This window comes from Amphiura filiformis, chromosome 12 (genome assembly GCF_039555335.1).
Source record: "Amphiura filiformis chromosome 12, Afil_fr2py, whole genome shotgun sequence".
Lineage (NCBI taxonomy): Eukaryota > Metazoa > Echinodermata > Ophiuroidea > Amphilepidida > Amphiuridae > Amphiura > Amphiura filiformis.
In genome coordinates this window covers 14,471,703-14,492,719 of record NC_092639.1, presented here as the reverse complement: position 1 = coordinate 14,492,719, position 21,017 = coordinate 14,471,703, and the positions used below count along the sequence as shown (strand labels likewise).

The window sequence follows — 21,017 nt, the reverse complement described above, 5'->3', positions numbered from 1 at the left end:
ATTGTTTGAGGAAAGCGGATAAAGGATAATTGGACATATATTGTTCGGATGCCTAAATTACATTTAGCTAAAACACAGCTGAAGGTTTGAAAACATTCTGAGAGAGGAAAAAATGTTCATATTTACAAAATTCCATTTTACTATCAATTTTGAAATTATAAGCACATTTTATTCATTTATTTAAAATCATCTGTAAAACATGTGTTTTAACCAAAGGGCATTTCATGATCCACAGCCTCATCCCCAACTTTTCTCTAAAAAAGTTGAGATTTTTATACCACTGGAAACCTCTGGCTACATAATGTTTATGCACCAAAAATTTCTTGCAGATTAGTTCGTTTTGCAAATATATCGTCAAATTTGATGGAGCAGTGTAATACACATAATCATGCATAACGCGCAAACGCAAAATCAGAATCAACTAAAATTTTGGGAATCAGCTTTTTTCGTGGATATCTACTGAAAAATGTCATAAAAAGACGATGCTAGGATCACAAAATCCTCCTTTAAGTTACTAGAAACGTTCTGAAATTTTGAATTTGCTTTTTTTTTATCATTTACCTGCAACTCGTTGTTCTTTCTTTTCTCCTCTAGAAGTTGTTTCTCTTTTGTTGAGAGATCAGAATTTAAACGCTTCACCAAATCTGCAAGCAAGAAAAGTATGACAGAGTAAGCAACAACCAAATCATCATGATCATTGGAAGATTTTTGCAAAGGCAAACAAATGTAGTTGTTTTGATCCCCAGAAGTTTACACTACTGCTACCATTGTTGCAGGAGTTGAAAGTGTACTGGTTATCAATTTCAGAATTTTATTAGAGGTCTATGAACAGATAACAGCCAAAGTTAAGTGATTAGTATTTGACTTGGAACAATGAAATTTGTCATTATGTCCTTTTTCTAGACATTTTCTTTGCACATATTTGTTTGAATCTGAAGGAGATTAATCTCAGGCCGGGGAAAGGAAGAAGGAAGAAGTCATGCCATACTTACTTTCATTATGACTTGATTTTACCTCCAATTCTGAATGAGACCTGTAATAAAATCAATTCAAAGGAATTAAAGTTAAGTTTTTATTACTTCTGTGGTCTGTGCTGTGCACCGAGTGTACACAAATGTAAACACAGAAATGATAAACAATCATGCAGATTGGCTGATCAATGTTCTTGACAACAAGACGGTTGACCCATTTGGCTGTCGGCGCGTAAAAGGGAGGAGACCCGCCACTTCTATGCGATCGCTGATCACCAGCGCATACCTGGACCATAGTAGTAATATAACATTAACTTTAATAATAGTGATTTGCTAAACAAAACACTATAAAATTAATTGAAATTTGGATGTTTACGTTTTTGACTTACTATTAACAATGACGCAAACGAAAGGTAAATGTGAAAGCAATCTGGATAAGACAAAATCTGACATCAAAATAAATGTAGGATAAAAATATGTTGGTATTTTTAGAGCCAAGTTATTTGCAATATTGAGGTAGACATGTACTAGACAAAATATTGTCAACAGAGAAGGGGTAGTCTTTAGTGAACAGCTCTTTTTACAGCCACCAAACCTTTTACATTAGCAGATAGACAAGATCTGCTTCTTTTCTGTTGAGTCTTTAGTGAATGGCTTTTTTCAGAGTCATCAGTAGGCCAAGGTGCAGCCTACATGTCTCATTTTAGGTACTTTGTCCTGAAGAATTCAGAGCTACTCTTGACGAATGCTTGACAGTTCTAAACTTGTCCAATGGCGAACCTGCTAAAAACTGACTAATTGATACATAATATATAATTACAAACCGTTTTAGTTCTTGGAGTTGTTGTTCTGCTGATTCCCTGTGATCCATTTGGGTTTGTAAGGTATTTGTAAGGGTATGCGCTTCATCTTTCATTGTCACAAGTTCTGTCTTGGCTCTTGATAACTGAGAAAGAAAAACGAAATGAAAAAAAATTACAGGTGCTCATTCATGTACAATAATATTTAAACACGCAAATGTTTTGCTTAAGAGTTGTTGTGGTGATCGAAAATAAAGTAAGTTGAAAGCTTTTATTTCCAGTATTTAATTGTATTTCAAATAATTTGGGGAGCATGGTGGCCTAGCGGAATGGGCACTGACTCATAATCAGAAGGTTGCGGGTTCGAGCCCCGGTGACGCCATCGTGTTGTGCCCTTGGGTAAGGCACTTTATCTCGATTACTCCTCTCCACCCAGGTGTTTAAATGGGTACCTGCATTCTTAAATGCTGGGAAGGTAACAGACTCGCTGTAGAGGAGGTGTAGCAATCCCCCTATAGCAACATTAGTTACATTACATGGAGGAGTCTGGTCCAATTGCCAATGAAAGAGAGATGGGCACTCCGATCACTGTTTATACAGGATCGTCTCCTTAACCTTACTTTACCTTCAAATAATTTGAATCACTGAATTAATAATTTATTCGACAACCGAGATTATTTTGTTCTTCAAATAATATAAACAAAGTGTCCTAACTTAAGTTACCACACAAAATCTTCTGATACCGACTAAAGCAACTTACCTGAATTTCTAGATCATTCATTTGTGTTTTCAATCTTTGAATTGACATCTGTAGACTCTCATTCTCTTCACGGACTCTCTCTAGCTCCTCTTCACTGGAAGCGAATGTTTCTACTAGTCTCTGTGATTCCTTATATTTACTTGTAATATCTGAGTTGCTATCTGTAATTAAAAATATCAACAAGTAAGTACTACTAACAACAAAATTTTGAGAGAGAAAAAAATCAGGACTCAGCAGGGATTGAACTGGATTACCGGTCCAGAGTCTAACCACTGTACTACCTGAGTTCACAGTCGGTACTCAGACAATCTCAACTTCAGTCCCCATGATAACTCTTTTCTTCTTATATATTTGTTACAAAACCAAATCTGGTAGGGCCCAAAAAAATTATTGTCTCTCAAACTTGCATGCATCATAAGTATGTGAAAGCCATCATAGCATGTAGCCATATATGATAGGTGATTTTATAAAGAAAAAGTGGGCTAAAACACACACACACAGAATCATGCATAGCACACAGCTTCTTTGCAGAATAATTGAGAACTCACTGCTTTTCTTTTGGGGGCCTAAAACAACCAGCTGTTTCCTGAAGATTTTGAATGAAAATGTTGTGAAACATGACATACATTGGAATGAAGTACAGACTTGTTCCATCATCTCCCATCTCTCAATGTTGGAGTGTCTTACAGACCTGTTGACAACATAGCTTTGGAGTAGGGGTGGAGATTCACTTAAAGACAGTCAAAGTGTGCCAACAGTCTTACCATGAGGCAAAAAAAAAATTGTTTGTTTGTCCTCCACAGCTTTGAAAGAGGACGTCTGAAGCGTGGGCGGATTTTTTTTTTTTTTTTTTTTTTAATTTCGCGTATTCCTGGACCTAGCTAGAGCTAAATGCTACAATCATTCATGGTGACTTTAAAAAAACCAACATTTTGTTTCTTTAATATGCAGTTTAAGTTATAATTTGTGTTCATGTCATAGTCTTTTAATGATTTCAAATCCAATGCATTTTGAAGTCACTAAAAATAATAGACTATAACATGAACACAAGTTGTAACTTTGCATATTGAAGACACAAAATGTTTTTGGGGGAATTTTATTATTTTCATCCATGAAAGATCTTAGTATTTAGCTCTAGCTAGGTCCAGAGATACTCCAAATCTGAAAAAAAATTGAATTTTATAAAAAAAAAAAATTGGAAAAAAAAAATTGGACAGGCCTTAATCTGAGGAGCGGGCGGTGGAGGACAAACAAACAACTTTTTTTTTGGCCTGATTGCAGTTTATAAGAATCATTTTATTAAAAAGAACAGAGTATGATACACTGTTTGAAATAGTAACCAAGCAACCAAGAAGAGTGAAACATCTTTTAAAGCAAATGAAATTTACATGGAACATCACAGATCTTCTTACCTCTTAATTTCTTGATAATATCTGTAAGTTTGGCATTCCTGAAGAAAACAGAACAGAATAAAAAAGTTTACAACAATATCATTGACCCCGGTTACACAGAGCCTTAAGTTGACTATAAATGAATTTGAACTCCACTTTGTGTGTACACAGAAGTCGACTTCTAATGATGACCAGGAGCAACTTTTGTGTCGAATTCAAACTCGACTTTTGTAGTGCAAACGAACACGCAATTGACGCAAGTTGACTTCATAATGATTACTTGAGATATGAGCAAGTGATGGAATAAAAGTCAAATGCACCATTTGTTTTGAAGTAGATTACTATGTAAAGACCCCATCAACAAATTATCCTAATCCTTAGTCGCAATCTGTATTTGATGTTGCAATTGAAGTCGACTTCCCTCTGTGCACCAGGAGCAACTTTTGTCTAATTCAAACTTGACTTTTGTAGTGCAAACGAACACACAATTAGAAGTTGACTTCATAATGATTACTTGAGATATGAGCAAGAGGAAGTGATGGCATAAGAGTCAAATGCACAATTTGTTTTGAAGTAGATTACCATGTAAAGACCCCATCAACAAATTATCCTAATCCTTAGTCGCAATCTGTATTTGATGTTGCAATTGAAGTCGACTTCCCTCTGTGTAAACAGGGTCATTGACTGATTCTCTTAAATGTATATAAATTAATAAGTTTTTTTATGCATTTTCAACAAGGCATTTGGGAGATACAACGTTTACTAATATTCTAAGGTACACCAACTAAAATGAACAAATAATAGGCATAATCTAATCGTGATTTCTTATCTTCACTCAACACCATAGGCGTACACATTGGAAAATAAGACATTTTCTTAAGAAGATTTTTATTAAATTAAATTTATATATAATTATATTTAATTTTGTATACAAATTGCTGCACTTTTGAGAGCAAACTGCCTACTCACTTTATGATACTTCAACATACAGTGACAACCATGCTATCTTCAGTAGATAGCAGATATACCGTAAACGTTCGCCTAATGGCACTATGGGCTCCCTTGACATAACTGGAATTTTAGACACAAATTAAAAGTGCCCTCCCATAAAAATCCCACCAGCAAATAAGGGCACATACCCTTAATTCTTGTTGCAATTTTGTAGAGGAGGGAGCTCTCTATTTGTACATGAAATTTACCCCAAGGCAAAGAGGCCCAGGAGCGCCATTAGGCGAACGTTTACGGTATGCTTTCAAATGATTGGTACAAAGTGAGCTTTAACAAGTTTGTGTCTAAAATAAGTTTGTTAGGTATAAATTAAGAGTTTTGAACAAAAGTGAAATCAAGTATTGAGAAGATTTTCATCATCTTACCTTAGATCTGAGCTTCTCTTTGCTTCTACTACTTTAGTCATACTGCTCAGCAGTGAGTTCATATCAGACTGGAGTTGTTCTGTCATAAGCTGTATAAGTTATAAAAAAATAAGCAAGGAAGTACATGAAAAAGGCACAATAACACATAAAACACAAGCTATTTTCCTTTTTTGTTCCCCCTTTACAAGGCTAAATATATTTGTTTCCTGTTTGGGTGAGCAATTTTAACTAATTTTGATTTTCAAAATTGAGAAATCCAGAAAAGGAAACAGAAAATGATACTTCAAACTGTAACTACAAATGGGCAAATTACGTAACTGCTGGTGATCAGGGCTTGCAAAATCACCTGCCTGGTACTTAAAAAACTATAAAGAAACAAAATTGTTTCACTTCAACAAGATTTGCACTCTGCTCCCTATAATATGTCAATGAGTGCTTAAAATGTATTTCTTTTACTTACATTTTCCCAACATTTACTTGATTTGATCAGTCTTTTCAAACCATCCATATAAGATGCAACAAAGAACAGTTTAAAGGAAAATAAAGTTGAAGAAACATTCGTAAAATGTACTTTAAATATTGAATTATTTAAGGGATCTGGAATGAGCGTTTTGAGCGTTTCGACAGTATCTTTTGTGGGACATGAGAGCACATCAGACATATCGAATTGCATTCTGAATACGAAGAATGTCTTTTTGATATCAAATAATTATCATTTTTTGAAAGTCACGAGATAATACAAATTTTATGACAAATTATTAAAATTCGATATTTTTCACATTTTTGATATGTAACAGTCCTCAAAGTAAATTTTATAAATCTAATGATATATTCTTAAAGTGTATGTAGCTGTGAAGAAAAGCCGACGATCAATTGAAAATGTTGACCTTTCATCTTGAAGATATGGATTTTTTCCCAAAAATACCTAATTTTTTTTGGTGTTTTGGGGGGAAAAAATCCATATCTTCAATACGAAAGGTCAAAATTTTCAATTGATCGTCGGGTTTTCATCCCACCTACATACACTTTAAGTATAAATCATCAGATTTAGAAAGTTTACTTGAGTACTGTTAAATATCAAAAATATCAATTTTTAATCATTTGCCATAAAATGTGTATTACATTGCAATTTCAAAAAATCAAAATTATCAGATATCAGAAGGACATTCTTCGTATTCAGAATGCAATTCGATATGTCTGATGTGCTCTAATGTCCCACAATAAATACTGTCTAAACGTTCATACCCCATCCCTTAAATTGTACAGAACTGGTAGAAAAAATAGGTCCATCTGGAATATAGGAAAAGTTAATTATTAAAACCAAACTGCCACCACACCAGCCACTATGCAAACAAGTCAATATCTGACCCTATTTTTGGCATGACACAAAATAGACTTTTTAACATAGTAAACCCAGGTGGTAGCTACATGTATATTCATTTAGAATTGCACACAAACTATTAAAACACATTAACAAAAGAAAGTATTGTTACAAAGAAGGTCATGGAAAGGATGGGGGTTATTCAAATATCTGGTTCATGAATATGAGGCATTGATCATCAGCGTGTGGTAATCTTTTTTGTTTTTAGTTCAGTTTCCTTAATAATGCAGCTCTGCAAACTCACCAAATTGGAAAACTGGTTTACAGAGGGAATATTTGCAACAATTTTCCAACTTTTATCTATTTTTTGTTAAATTTGATATATTTTTAGGGTAAGTTTTTGCCATCCCTGTCGCACATTACCATATATACCTTTCAAATCCACACTACCCCTAGCTGTGGAAGTTTTTGGAAATGAAATTCACCCTCCCTCTGTGGAAGATTCAGGTTGAATCTTTCTCAGAGGGTGTATGGAATTCAAAATGGAACTGCCTAATGTGTTCATTCCAATTGAAATTCATACTTGCTCTGTGGAAGATCATTTCCCAAATCATCCACAGGGGTCGTGTGGATATTAAATGGAATAGCCATAATGGCCGATATACGGCTTGAATGTTGTGTTGGGCAGTAGATGTACACCATATTCAGGTTACATCACACAGTCATTGGCACTTTAACATTATCTATAGAATTTTGAAAGTTCCTGTGACAGAATATGATCTCAAAGTAATTTGCAGACTTACATCAGAGGAGAATCCATTAGCACCTTTGTTCTCTCTCAATACCGACACCTGTTGCAGTAAGGTCTCTATCCTTCCCTGCATCTCTTGCCTTTGTTGCTGGAAGTCTCTCATCATCACCTCTGTGGTGGAATTGGGATCCAGACTTGGTGATGCAGGTATTTCAAACTTGATTATACCTGGTGTACCGCATAATGGGGATGGAAGACCTGCATCTGCTAGCACCTGCAAGAAACAATATCAATATGTTCTTTAAGGGATCGGATAACAATGTTTGCACAGTATTTTTTGTGGGACCTGAGAGCACATCAGACACATCATTGCATTCTGAATACAAAGAATGTCCTTCTGATATTAAGTAATTTTGATTTTTTGAAATTCATGATATGATGCAAATTTTATGGTAAATTATTAATTAATTAATTAATTAATTATTATTTAATAGTCCTTAAAGTAAACTTTATAAAGCTAATGGCATGTACTTAAAGTGTATGTTGCTGGGAAGAAAAGCCATACATCATGGCCTTTCGTATTAAAGATATACATTTTTTCCCCAAAAGACTCAAAATCTTTTGGGGGAAAAATGTATATCTTCAATACTCTGATTTTATACTATAAATAGTACAATATTTTATATCATATCGAGTGTTTGATAAATACTGTTATTTTGATCACTTTTTTGCACTATACATTGTATTACAATTTTTCTCTCTCAAATATTGAACACAATAATAAGTAGGTCTTAGAGATTAGAGTTGATTATACAGAGCCTTATATATTATGCAAAAGCCTTGTATTGTTCCCTAACCCTAACACTGACCCAGGTTTTTTGCTATCGGAAGTCACAGAAGATTTGAATTTTTCAATAAGAAGAAGAATTTTTGACTTGGCACCCCCGGGATTCAAACCTTTGACCCCCCACATGCCAAGCACACGATCGCGGACCGGGAGCTACACGGCTAATTGCTGCCCGGCCCGCAATTCCGTGAGCATTTGACACTTAGGGTGATTGCATCATCGCAGACCTTGGGATGCATGCATGCGCAGAATTTTTCATCGTGGTATTCTGTGGTTTTTTTGGGTGCAAGGGTTAAAGATGTTTGTGATAGATTTGATAAAGGTAAACATAGCAGCAAACAATCAATTTTATCTTGTAAACCCTTCTTTCTTCATCTTCTATTTAATTGAGATTTGTAATATAAAAAGAAATATGAAAATCAACTACTGCATGTACAAAAATTTAAAAAAAAGATAAAAGAACAATGAGCTAATTTTATGCAAAAGGGTTTTTTGGTCAAGAAATCCAAATCCAAAGTTAAAACACATCTAAAAGAATTTATCCAACCCTTCAACATATTCAATATTAAAATGAGCTCAGATCTAAAAACAAAAAGCCTGATAGAAAATTGGAAAAGTAATTGCTATGTAAGTCTACCTTACAGGCAACATAAAAAGTACCTAATACGAAAATGGAAAAAGAAAATTCTATTTACCAATTCATTCAGCTCTGAATGGAGACTTTCACGCTGGACATGCTCTTCAGGACAAGTCTCATACAGACCAGGTATAGTACATGTAGCAGCCGCAACTTGTGGAGACTGACCCTGCTGGTAGATGCACAAATCTTGTTTCAATTCGGCTACTTTGATCTCCAATTCAGATTTTTCCGACTTCAGAGCCTGAATGAAAAATAAAACCATCATGGCAAAATTATTATTAGGCTATGCCATACTACTCCTGTGGAAGATTTTGGAAAAATCTTCTATAAAGCCCCAATCTGATCCACTCAAGCCAAAATTGGAAATTTTGAAAAATGAGTTACTACCATTACTAATTTGCCCAGTATATACAACTACTGATGTTGAATCCCCAGGTCTCTTGAATACTTGGTGGCAAAGTTATGAACCTTCTAAATTTCCATTTTCTTATGGTTTTTTTTTCTCCACACTTTTTGCCTATATCTCAGTTTCATTATTGACGACTTTAGCCTGATTGGACCAGAATAAGGGGAATTTCATGATGGTAACTTATATTTTGTCAAATAAAATTTTAGTGTTCACCCTCATTTGATAAACACTGGCTAGGGCCTGAATGCAGTGAGTCCCCATATGTTATTTTATACAAAGTCATGTATTATCTCATGAGTATACTGACCTGCTATCTACTGAAAGATGACAACGCATCTGAATTAACAAAGCTAGTTTCTTAACCCTAACGGCCTAAGGGCTTTTCGGCGACGGGAAGGGAAAGAAGGAAGGAATAAAGAAAAAAGAAAAAAAGAAGTTGTTTGCTCTGGGTGGGATTCGAACCCGAGACCCTCGCATGCCAAGCACACGGTCGGCGACACCTTGCCACGGGTCTTGGGCTTCGCTGGCCAGCAAAACCGTGCCTATACATCACTTAGTGCAATTGCGTCATCACACCACGTGGGATGCACGCACGAACAGCGCATATATCAAGTAGTATTTTGTAGTACACGGTACGGTTAGGGTTTAAATATGAGTTGTATTCTAGACTATGATCTGGAAGGAGGAATTGCAAGGACGCACATCTATTATGTAATCAAATACAGGCACACACACACCCCTGCACACCTACTCATGCATGTGCACTCCACAAGAACGTGCATACACACACACAAACATACAGTTCTGAAAAAAAAAACACCCTTAACCATTACAAATTATATCCTACATGAAAATAAAAATCATCCATATGCCTATCAACCAATAAAAAGTTAAAACTTCCTAAAAGAGGTTCCCAAATGCCTCATATCACACAAAACCTGCATTACAAAAACTTTGTTGATGGTCCACTAGCTTTTCCTTAATACATTAATTCCTACTCACACATGTATGTACTGAAACACATAGAAAACTACACATGTACCTACACTCAAAGATATCAGACTGTAAACACATCATAATTGAACAATACCCAAGCTAACCAATCAATTAACCATCAATTAATCATAAAAAAAAAAGTGCAATGCGTAAAATCCCATTCTAACGAAGAACAAATAATTGATGACATCAAATGCAACAACTTACACCACCTCTGCCTGAACATTGTGCCTCATGACCATCCAACCTGACAAGCCCTTTACCGGTATAAAATCCAAAGAACATACTTTTGTGAATGCAGCTCATTTCCATTTGAATCAACAGAATAAAGCTTTCAATGCTCTAATTGGTGTCTATCTACTTCCATCGCTAATTGCTCATTTGTAAGATGTCTTTAAAATGTAACCAAACCCTTATTGACTGAGTATGTTGCAAAGGGTGCAAGTGGCATTTTATTGCTGTGTAAGCATGTGTAAATGCTTCCAGCCAATCATGTACTCTTCACCAAAAAAAAAACACTTGTGGCAAATATAGGGTAAAGGTTGTACCATCATGTGGGGTAATTTTGATATGCAGATAAATAAATTGGTGATGTGATGAGACAAAGAGGGTAATTTATTTGTCAAACACAATTAACGCTCAGCTTTTAATTTTATTTTACGTGCTTTATCAATGGTATATTTTGGACTCCCAGTTCCAGAGATACTATTATTGGCTATATCAAACAATCAATAAGCCTATTACTAGCGACAAATGGCTAGTTTAACTTGAGGAAATAGAACATTGGTGATACATGTTTCAGTCTGCTTATTTTCAGTAAGGTTAATTAATGACATGCATATAATTGAAATAATCAATAATTGATGATGTTATTTATAGAAACAGTATTGTTTTGCACTCAAATTGTCTAGAAAACAAATGACTAATATTTACAATTATCCAGAAAAATTAACACAAATGAAACTAGGAAAAAACATGGATAAAAATATATTTACAATATAGAATTGCAGATTCATACGTCATGGAAATAAAATGAAACTAATTGAAATTAAAAAAAAAAATAAACAATCAACACTACTTGTTTATTTTGCTTACTGGGAGAGCTTGCGAGGAAGTTTCTTGTCGTCAGCCGATGTTGTTAGCTCTGATGTTTTTCTTGGAAATGGCTAGAGACCAAACCTGATTAGGGGACAGGAAATGTCCGACTTCAATGACGTCATCGAGTGTTATGTCACCAGATCAGGTTGGTTTCTAGCCGTTATCAAGAAAAAAACATCTGAGCTAACAATATCGGCTGATGACAAGGAAGTTCTCAAAAGTGCTCCTGGTAAGCGAAATAAACAAGTAGTATTGAAGTTCAATTTTAAAATTAATTTTCAAAATGGTAAGTTGTGTATTTCAATATGGAATAATATAGAATGAGCTAACAATTCCTGTTCAATTTTATCATTATTAAAAAAAAAAGAGAATTTAAGAAATACTTCGTCTGAATAATATAAAATATTTCAAACAAATAATGAAGTACAAAAATATTCATTGTCACTTTTATATGAATCAATATGAAACAATCCTTTGGCAATTAGCAAATAAAAGCTGAATTTACCATAATTCAGAAGATCATAAAGTTATGCAATTACCGCTTCTCATGGGGGTGAAATGGGGGGAGCAAAAATTCTCAAATTTCAAAAAGAATGGGTGATTTTGACCTGAAAACTTTCACTGATTTTTTATCCTGACTGGGCAAATGCAAACTAAGGAGGCAAAGAAAAAGTTTGGGGCAAAATATTCCCCTTGCACCTCCTTAAAACTGGCACCACCACTGCATCAGTACATGTTCTACACAAAATCAAATTTAAAATTAATAATAGACCATCATTTAATGGTAATCATTTTTCACCACAAAAGAATGTATACTTCTTATTCAGTGGTGTGGTCTAGTTTGCAGACACAAAATCTGATTGTACAATCACATGATTTTGGGTGTCGTCTATCAGGCCTTAGATGACCCTTGTCATCACGAGTAATGACAACACGTAACACGCTTGACAAGTTGTGCGTATAGCGTGTTGCATCGTAGGCCTAGGGCATAATATACGCACACATTCTGTTCATTTTAGGATAAGGGGAGTTTTTATGACATTAATTTAATTTATGCTAAATAAAATAGTATATATTGAAATAATATTAAACTGAATAAGAATGAGTTGCGCTGACATCCACTACTGTGAAATATTGGACCTACCTGTCCTTTATATAACACAGCAGCTAGAGGATAGTTAAAACAAATAGTTCATTCAAAATACAAACAGAAGAGGCGTATACATCACACACTGAAACATTGAAAACTAGCAAACTAACAAACTAACACACAAGATCAAATTAATGAGGCTTAATCGTTATTCTTAATAGCTCTTAATATATCAATATACAGGGGAAAGAAGAATTACACATCGCACACTAGCACAATTAAACATGAAATTCCAAATGGAAAAATGACATGCATAGGCAGATATACCAGAGTAAAAACTCCAGATATACTTTATTTCTCTCATTGTTGAAGGATGTTTCCTTACTTTTATTAATAAAAATTATGCCCTTTTTATGTTAGTAAGTATAATTACACTACATTAACCTTTTAAACTACTGTTTGATTCCATGAATAAATAAATGAAGAGCTGAGAGATCTGAAAGGAGCAGGTGGTCAAGTCTCACCAACAATTTACCTTAACATGGAAAAATGCCACACCAGGTAACAATAAGCACTAATTAGCTACCTCTTGAATTGCCATGGCAACCCTCTCCATTGTCTTTATGGAAGGTGATGTGTTATGGAGGAAGCAAAGGTGTTTGATTTCAAAATGGAACTTCCTGTATAGTGTTTGGTATTTTCACGTTTTGCAACATGTGATGGCATTATATGTTAATGATGTTGATTGTGGATGCTGACAATAACCTTTACATCAAATCAAAATATATATATTTAAAGCTTATTGACAAAAATTTTAGTTTAGATTTTAGAGAATAAACTTGCAGCTGAAAAAAACATTCAGCAAAATTTGACAAGAATTATCATCCATTTTATAGTCTTAGTAAAAATGTATGAATAGCAAGGTATGAATTTATCTTGATTGTTCGAAAATTATTATCTTGCACCCTCCTAAACACACCTCCACACACACACAGTGAATGTGATATCTTGTTTGTGCGGGGTTTAACCCCAGTGGCGTAACCAGTGGGGTGGCCGGGGGGGCAAGCTGCCCCCCACCCCGGCACAAAAAAACTGGGAAGAAGAGCAAAAAATTGGGAAGAGGGAAATAAGAGAAAAAGAGGGAAGAAAAGGTGAAAGAAGAAAAGAAAAAAGAGGAAGAAAAAAAAGGAAGGAGAAGAGAAAAGGGAAAGGGGGAATAGAAAAGGGAAAGAAAGAGGATAGAAGATCTATAGGGTCCTACTACTTTCATTGTGAAATTTGTTCTCTGAAACACTGATTTTTTAGCTTCTAAAATGCCAAAAAAAACCACCGGGGCTTTGCCCCTGGACGCCGATCGCATAAATACTACGATTTTTTTTTTCCAGAAATTGGGAAATTTTTCAATCTTCCCCCCCCCCCCCCCGGAAGGTCAGGTCTGGTACGCCCCTGTTTAACCCCATGGGCACTACCTGCCAATCTAATATTGCCTCTGATTGGTCAATTACATGATATCTTCATTTTAATCACCAATCAGAATGGAGCTTTGCAAATAATTCATATGAATTTCTTGAGCCATTATTGTCCACCTAACACAGACAGTTAAATAGGACCCAAGAGTCTTATGCAGCTATTGATTTTATCTTGTTTACACAAGTACTTATAAGTTAGTGTAATTTCTATTGTCCTCCCCTACCATGCATGCACACACATTTTATGCGCAGATGAAAAACTGACAAAAAAGTTTGAAATTCCGTTATTTCCTTCTGTTTTATGTGAGCTATTGCCAAGAAAATCACAGAATATTTTTCTGAATACCTGTCCTCTATGATTATGTATTTAATTTACCATTAGAGGTAAAATATCTCAATAAAACAAGTGATTAAACTGCACCGGAAGTCTCTGAAATTGAAGCTACTTTGTATACAGTTCAATGGAAATTTTTTGGAAGTCGGCAACTCAATATCTGGGTGAAAATGAAACAGAGGTGCTGATTGGAAGTTGGAAATTACGGTAGTAAATTTCAGCCAATCAACACAAAGTTAATATAGATTGTTCAGCACAAGACAAGGTTATCTATGGACTTTCTGTAATTCTCATAGCTTATGTGGTTGCGAAGTTATGATGCTTGGTAAATTACGTAGTGCAAAATTACATGAAAATTCTCAAAATAGCAGTGTGAAATATCATCATACTGCTCTGTTATACTTTGTTCATCACTCATTTTACGGTTTTGATTTATTTATTAAAAATATAATTTATATATGATAATTTAAAGCAAAATCTAAGCTTTCTAAAGCTGTTTTTGTAAGCTGATCGTTGGAAGAAAAAAATGCTGATTTTGGCCTATCTCTCACCACACAACTTTTGTGCATTCAGCCTTGCAGAGTGACTGGATGCTTATATGGACACAAGAAATTCATATGTTTCATTTTTGCGTGGTGAAATTGGTCCAATTGATAATGAAAACTTCTTTTGACAAATCAGCAGGTAGTTCTCATGGGGTTAAAGCACTGCATACATAACTTTACCTTATTGAAGCTGTGCAAATCTTTCAAGATGGTCTCCATTTCTTCGCATTTCTTTGATTTCTAAAAGGGGGAAAATATAATGATAATAATAACAACAACAATAATAATAATAATAATGATGAAAAATAAGACAACAAAGAAGATGAAGACAAAACAAAGAAGTAGAAGATGACTAATACGGAGGAGGGGTGGAGGGGAGGGAAGAGTAAGGGGGAAGGAGGAAAAAAGAATTAGTGAGACATTATTAATAGGAATTGAAAATTTTCTGTTAATATCACAATAATATGCAGGGCCATCAATTCCATTAATTACACTGTAAAGTGATATAAATAAGAAATTAAAAAGGAAATAAACCATTTAAATTCTAGTAACTGGTCAATTTTGATTAAAGTCAAGGTAATAAACTCTGATACAACTAAATTGTTTGTTTTTTTGTTCTAATTATTGAAAATAAACCTTACCGTTTCGTAGTCCACACTCTTTTTTCAAGCTCATATTCTGCATGTTCACAAAGGTCCTGCAATAGAAATGTATAATTTGCTATAATTAAGATTCATTATAGCTTTACTCATAGCCACTTGCAGATAAATGTTGCCTCTGATATCACCTATCACACAAAGTAGAAATGTGCTGGCCTATGATTTGTTGTCTTGCCAATTGACCTAATACATTATTGGATCTGAGTCACCATACACATCATCTTTGAGTGCAGAAACTTGCCATGCCCCTCAAGAATGACATCAGACACAACATTCTAAGTTTATATCTGCTAGCGATTATAGAAAGCATGTTTACAAATGTGTCACAATTAATGGACCATTTTGACACTGCCTAATTGAAATGATTATCCAATATTCATAACCTCATTAATATACGCAGCAAGTGCGATCCAATCACAGACAGTAACTTTTAGATACGCGGACACAAATGCAGGTCATTGAAAAAGTATAATGACCGCGTCTCGTGACATAGCTAAAGTAACGCGTTTGAACAATTTACGCGGACGCTGGCCGTATTTGGACATCGCATGATTGTGTGCTAGTGATTGGTCGCTAGCGGTATTTCCTTAAGGTGAGGGGTATGAACGTTTTGACAGTATTTATTGTGGGACATTAGAGCATCAGACATATCGAATTGCATTCTGAATACGAAGAATGTCCTTCTGATATCAAATAATTTTGATTTTTGAAATTCGCAATGTAATACACATTTTATGGCAAATCATTAAAATTGATATTTTTGATATTTAACAGTACTTGAAGTAAACTTTATAAATCTGATGATTTATACTTAAAGTGTATGTAGGTGGGATGAAAAGCCGACGATCAATTGAAAATTTTGACCTTTCAGATTGAAGATATAGAATTTTTCCCAAAACACAAAAAAAAATAGGTCTTTTTGGGAAAAAAAACCATATCTTCAATATAAAAGTTCAAAATTTTCAATTGATCGTCGGCTTTTCCTCCCAGTTACATACACTTTAAGAATATATCATTAGATTTATAAAATTTATTTCGAGGACTGTTATATATCAAAATTTGAAAAATATCAAATTTTAATAATTTGTCATAAAATTTGTATTATATCGTGAATTTCAAAAATGAAAATTATTTGATATCAGAAAGACATGCTTCAGATTCAGAATGCAATTCGACACGCCTGAGGTGCTCTCATGTCCCACAAAAAATACTGTCGAAACGCCATAAACGCTCATTCTAGATCTCTTAATGGGCTATTCAATTTTTTACAGGGAAAACAGCAGATAAAGTTAAAATTGAAGAAAATGTGACGTAAATTGAATTTAAAAAAGTGAAAAGTGACGGTTATGAATGAGGTTAAAGACTTTGCATCAGATATTTTTCGGTATTATGAAATATCTAAACATTGTGCTTTGGACCTCGGATGCGCCCCTCGGGATATTCCTCAGTTCCAAAGCACAATGTTTAGATATTTCACAATACCCTCAAAACAACTGATGCGCAGTCATTAACCTCTAAATCAAGTTCCAGATCAAAATTTGCAATATTTCTGGATTAAGTCTTGTAATGCAAAGGCCATAATCTGAAATCTGGTTGAAACATTCTACCTTAAGTTAAAGATGAGTGGGCAATACTTCTATAATTCAGTCTGTTTAAGGGTGTGCGATATCGTGCTAGGTGACAATATCATGAAAACACATTAATTATCTTGGTGCGATAATTCTCACTGCTTCATCGATGACCCCATGATAAACTATAGACTCAACAACTCCCGAATGAAAGCTGAATCAAGTCGCCAATTTGACAATAATATTTCAAGTTTGTAGTCAGATTTTACCTTTCTAAATATAATGAAGCACTTGCGATGCAATGAGGAGGGAAAGAAGATTAGAAATGACGTAATTGAAACATTGTTTAAGATTAGGCCTATACACCATTATTTTAAGCTTATACTACAATTTGTTTGAGTCTTAAATTTTGTCGCAATATGATCGATATCATGATTAATTTTGCTGTGCTATACACCATTATTTTAAGCTTATACAACAATTTGTTTGAGTCTTAAATTTTGTCGCAATATGATCGATATCATGATTAATTTTGCTGTGCTATACACCATTATTTTAAGCTTATACTACAATTTGTTTGAGTCTTAAATTTTGTCGCAATATGATCGATATCATGATTAATTTTGCTGTGCTATACACCATTATTTTAAGCTTATACTACAATTTGTTGGAGTCTTAAATTTTGTCGCAATATGATCGATATCATGATTAATTTTGCTGTGCTATACACCATTATTTTAAGCTTATACTACAATTTGTTTGAGTCTTAAATTTTGTCGCAATATGATCGATATCATGATTAATTTTGCTGTGCTATCACAACATGGAAAACCCTGGCGATGCCGACCCTTAAGTCTGTTTTGGGCAATATCAATTTTCCGTCAGTACGGTTCCCACATATTGCTCTTATTATCACTGCTCTTCTGTTTTAATTTACAAAGCGGAAAAATGTTACTTACCTTGTATTCTTTTAAATCAGATTCTACTTTTGCAAACCTCTTCTGGGTGTTTTCCGATTCCATTGTCACCTGCTCCAACTATAGAAACAAAATGCAAACAAAACTTTGGTTTTAGTCCTATAAATAATCCTTTTAGTAATCTGTTCTTATCAAGAATATGATCCTGGACCCATTAATGACTGACACGGTTGGTTCTCAAACCACTAGCTAGATTCGAAAACCATGTCCTTGCCGTTTACCAATTGCCTTTTCTCGCATGCGCATTCCACTTTCTTCGACAACAAAACGAATAGAGATTAGGTTGATGTTTGAAACGTTTTAAATCATCTCATTCCTTAACTTGTGCTGTATCGAAGCAACTAAATTGCAAAGAGATGACATTTGCTATACCTCAATTGATGTGAACTCACCTCATCTTGTAGATTTCCGTTCTTTATTTCTAGTGTATTCCTGTCTTTTTCCTGTATATTTCGACAATTCAAAGTAAAAAGCATATATTAGTGTTTCCTGTGTGTGATAGTTTAATATATGTTACCAAGAATTAACTTTACTAGCTAGTTTAAGAAATGGAAATTGTTCAACACAGAAATGCACAGGTACTTGTCCAAATCCTGAAAATTGCAGAGGGCTTGATAGCACAACAATGAGCATTTATGGGAGATTGTCCAGAGAAAGGGCTACGGTATATGACCACCTTTCTTTTTATTCTGAAATATCAGTATCCCAACTTTTTTGTCTTTTTACAAATCAAATTTTAATTATTTAGGGCCCCAGGGGTCCATTTCACTAAACATACAAAGCTTTATACTTTATACTACGTTATGATGCATCGTTAAATCCATTTCACTCAAATGAGTACAGCCGTTACCCTTCGCAAGTCATAGGGAATTACTACAGGAACCCTTCACAAAGTTGCGTCAAGTAAAAGGGTATTCATAACTTGCGATCAGTTATTTGAATTATTGAAGTTTAGCGAGAAATATAACCCGGATCTAAATTTTTGGCAACATCTGAAATGTTACATCTCTGCGTGTACAGAACATTGTTCATTTTAAATGTTTGACACCATTTTTGTGATGTCGGAAGTATTTTTAAGGAGAAACACATGAAAAAGATATGTTGGGTATTCAATTATCTTCAATTAAATGTTGGGATAATTAAACATACCACCAGGTATTTAGGATTAGAATAGGGCTTGAGCATAGATTATCATGTGTTTTTGATGATCTATGGCTTGAGAATGTATTTGGAGTCATGCTGCAGTTGAAATCCATAAATTGCTTTCATCATCATCAGGTGATTGCTAAGCAGGCAACAACAAGTTTCCTCCAACAGAGTATTTACACAATGGGCAAGTGGACTACGGAGAAGTCTGTGTTTTCATATGAACATACACACACAATCAGTCCGGTCCGACTGCCTGATCAGGAAATACTGCCGAATCAGGCAGCATGTTGCCGCGTCAGGCAACAAGGTATCCTACAATGCAATGCTCTATTTCAAAAAGAGCATCTTTTAATATACCGTTATTTCTTGGTTTAGAGTAAAGAAGTAGGTAAAATATATAAAATTATCAATGGATGTACAATTAGTAGTATTTTTTCATCAATTTTATTTATATCAAATTTGTTTTAAAACGTTAGAAATTGTTTTGTTATTTGAATTATTTTCCTCCCGGTGGAATTTTTTTTCGCCTGGTGAAAAATTGTCAACTTGCATGTAGCTCATGTGTGTCAAAGTAAAATTTCCACAGATCTTTTATAAAATCACCATGAACAATTTAGTCCTTAGTCTGTCAAATTCAGAAGGGTTACCAAAGCCTGTGTTGCCTGACACGGCAACATGCTGCCTAATTCGGCAGTACTTCCTGATCAGGCAGTCGGACCGGACTGACAATAGTTGAGCTGTGTTTTTATTTTTCTTTGCAACAAGACCAAGTAGTACTCCTACTTACCAACTGACTACATTTTCTTTGTACATGCTTCTTATCCTCCTCTGTTGCATACACCACACCTTTCAGCTCCTCGTTCTCTTCTCTGATGGAGGTATTCCTCAGAGAAACTTGCTGTGAACTACACCAACAAGAAAAGAAAAAAGAAAATTATCAATTATCAACTAGCCTCGATTTATAAATATGTATTTATAAATGCACACATGACCCATGCAGAGCAATACCTACATTGTCTTGATAAACCTTGATAATAATATCACAAAGTTGAAAAAATGGACCATTTTGCTGGACAATCTGGTGTTGAGTTTGCATTCAAATGTACAGGAACTTTGGAAGGCTATCCACCATGCCGAAGGTCATTCTTCACGACTTCCTGTTTACAAATCTGTTATGAAAGCGCAGGTGGTCATGTGCATATTTACAAATACATGTTTATAAATATAGTTGAAGCTGGAGCAAAAATTACCATTTGTACAGCAAGCATTGTATAACAGAAAATTGATGGTACATACTCCAATAATTATAACCAACAAAACAAAACTCATATTTTGTTGAGTTGATAACAGTCGCAGAATTAACATCAGTAGTCGTGAACATAGTTGTCATTACAAAAATGTGATCCTCATCATAATCATCATTGTTTATTCCATTTTGCTAACATCTTCTACAGTATGCGTTCAAATAGAATAGATAATTGGATAACTTCCATTTGAAATTGTGGAAGATATAGGTACAACCATATACAGGTGGAGTATAGGTTTCAAAATAATTAACCACAGTCAATTCCATTTGAAAAACATACCCCCTCTGTGGAAGGTAAATCTCCCATAGGGGTACAACAGATTTCAAGTAGAATAGCCCATTGCAGACAAATGATAAATACAAGATATGAACACAATATGCCATTATTTTACATCCAACTGGGAAGTGTATTTTAAGGCCTATGTGCTGAGGAAATTTATATCTCACATCGCGCCAGGTGTCTCTACAAATTTAGAAGTGTATCATGATCTATGTCATGATCTATGATATCAGATGAACATGAGCATTATGGAACACACTCAAAGTTATTATAATTTAGCTGA

General features: G+C 34.5%; 1 protein-coding gene across 1 annotated transcript in view; it reads right to left on the bottom strand.

Moving 5' to 3' along the window:
• The window catches only part of LOC140166654 (uncharacterized), a 57,342-nt gene extending 39,284 nt beyond the window's left edge, over positions 1-18,058 (bottom strand). Inside the window, exons 1-11 of the mRNA XM_072190152.1 lie at positions 17,982-18,058; positions 15,437-15,492; positions 14,976-15,035; positions 8,910-9,095; positions 7,420-7,641; positions 5,296-5,384; positions 3,944-3,981; positions 2,532-2,692; positions 1,796-1,917; positions 993-1,033; positions 562-644 (exon numbers count right to left, since the gene is read on the bottom strand). Coding sequence (XP_072046253.1) covers positions 562-644; positions 993-1,033; positions 1,796-1,917; positions 2,532-2,692; positions 3,944-3,981; positions 5,296-5,384; positions 7,420-7,641; positions 8,910-9,095; positions 14,976-15,014 — 981 coding nt within the window. The 5' untranslated portion in view covers positions 15,015-15,035; positions 15,437-15,492; positions 17,982-18,058. The remainder of the gene's footprint in view (positions 1-561; positions 645-992; positions 1,034-1,795; positions 1,918-2,531; positions 2,693-3,943; positions 3,982-5,295; positions 5,385-7,419; positions 7,642-8,909; positions 9,096-14,975; positions 15,036-15,436; positions 15,493-17,981) is intronic.
• Between the last annotated feature and the right edge of the window lie 2,959 nt (positions 18,059-21,017).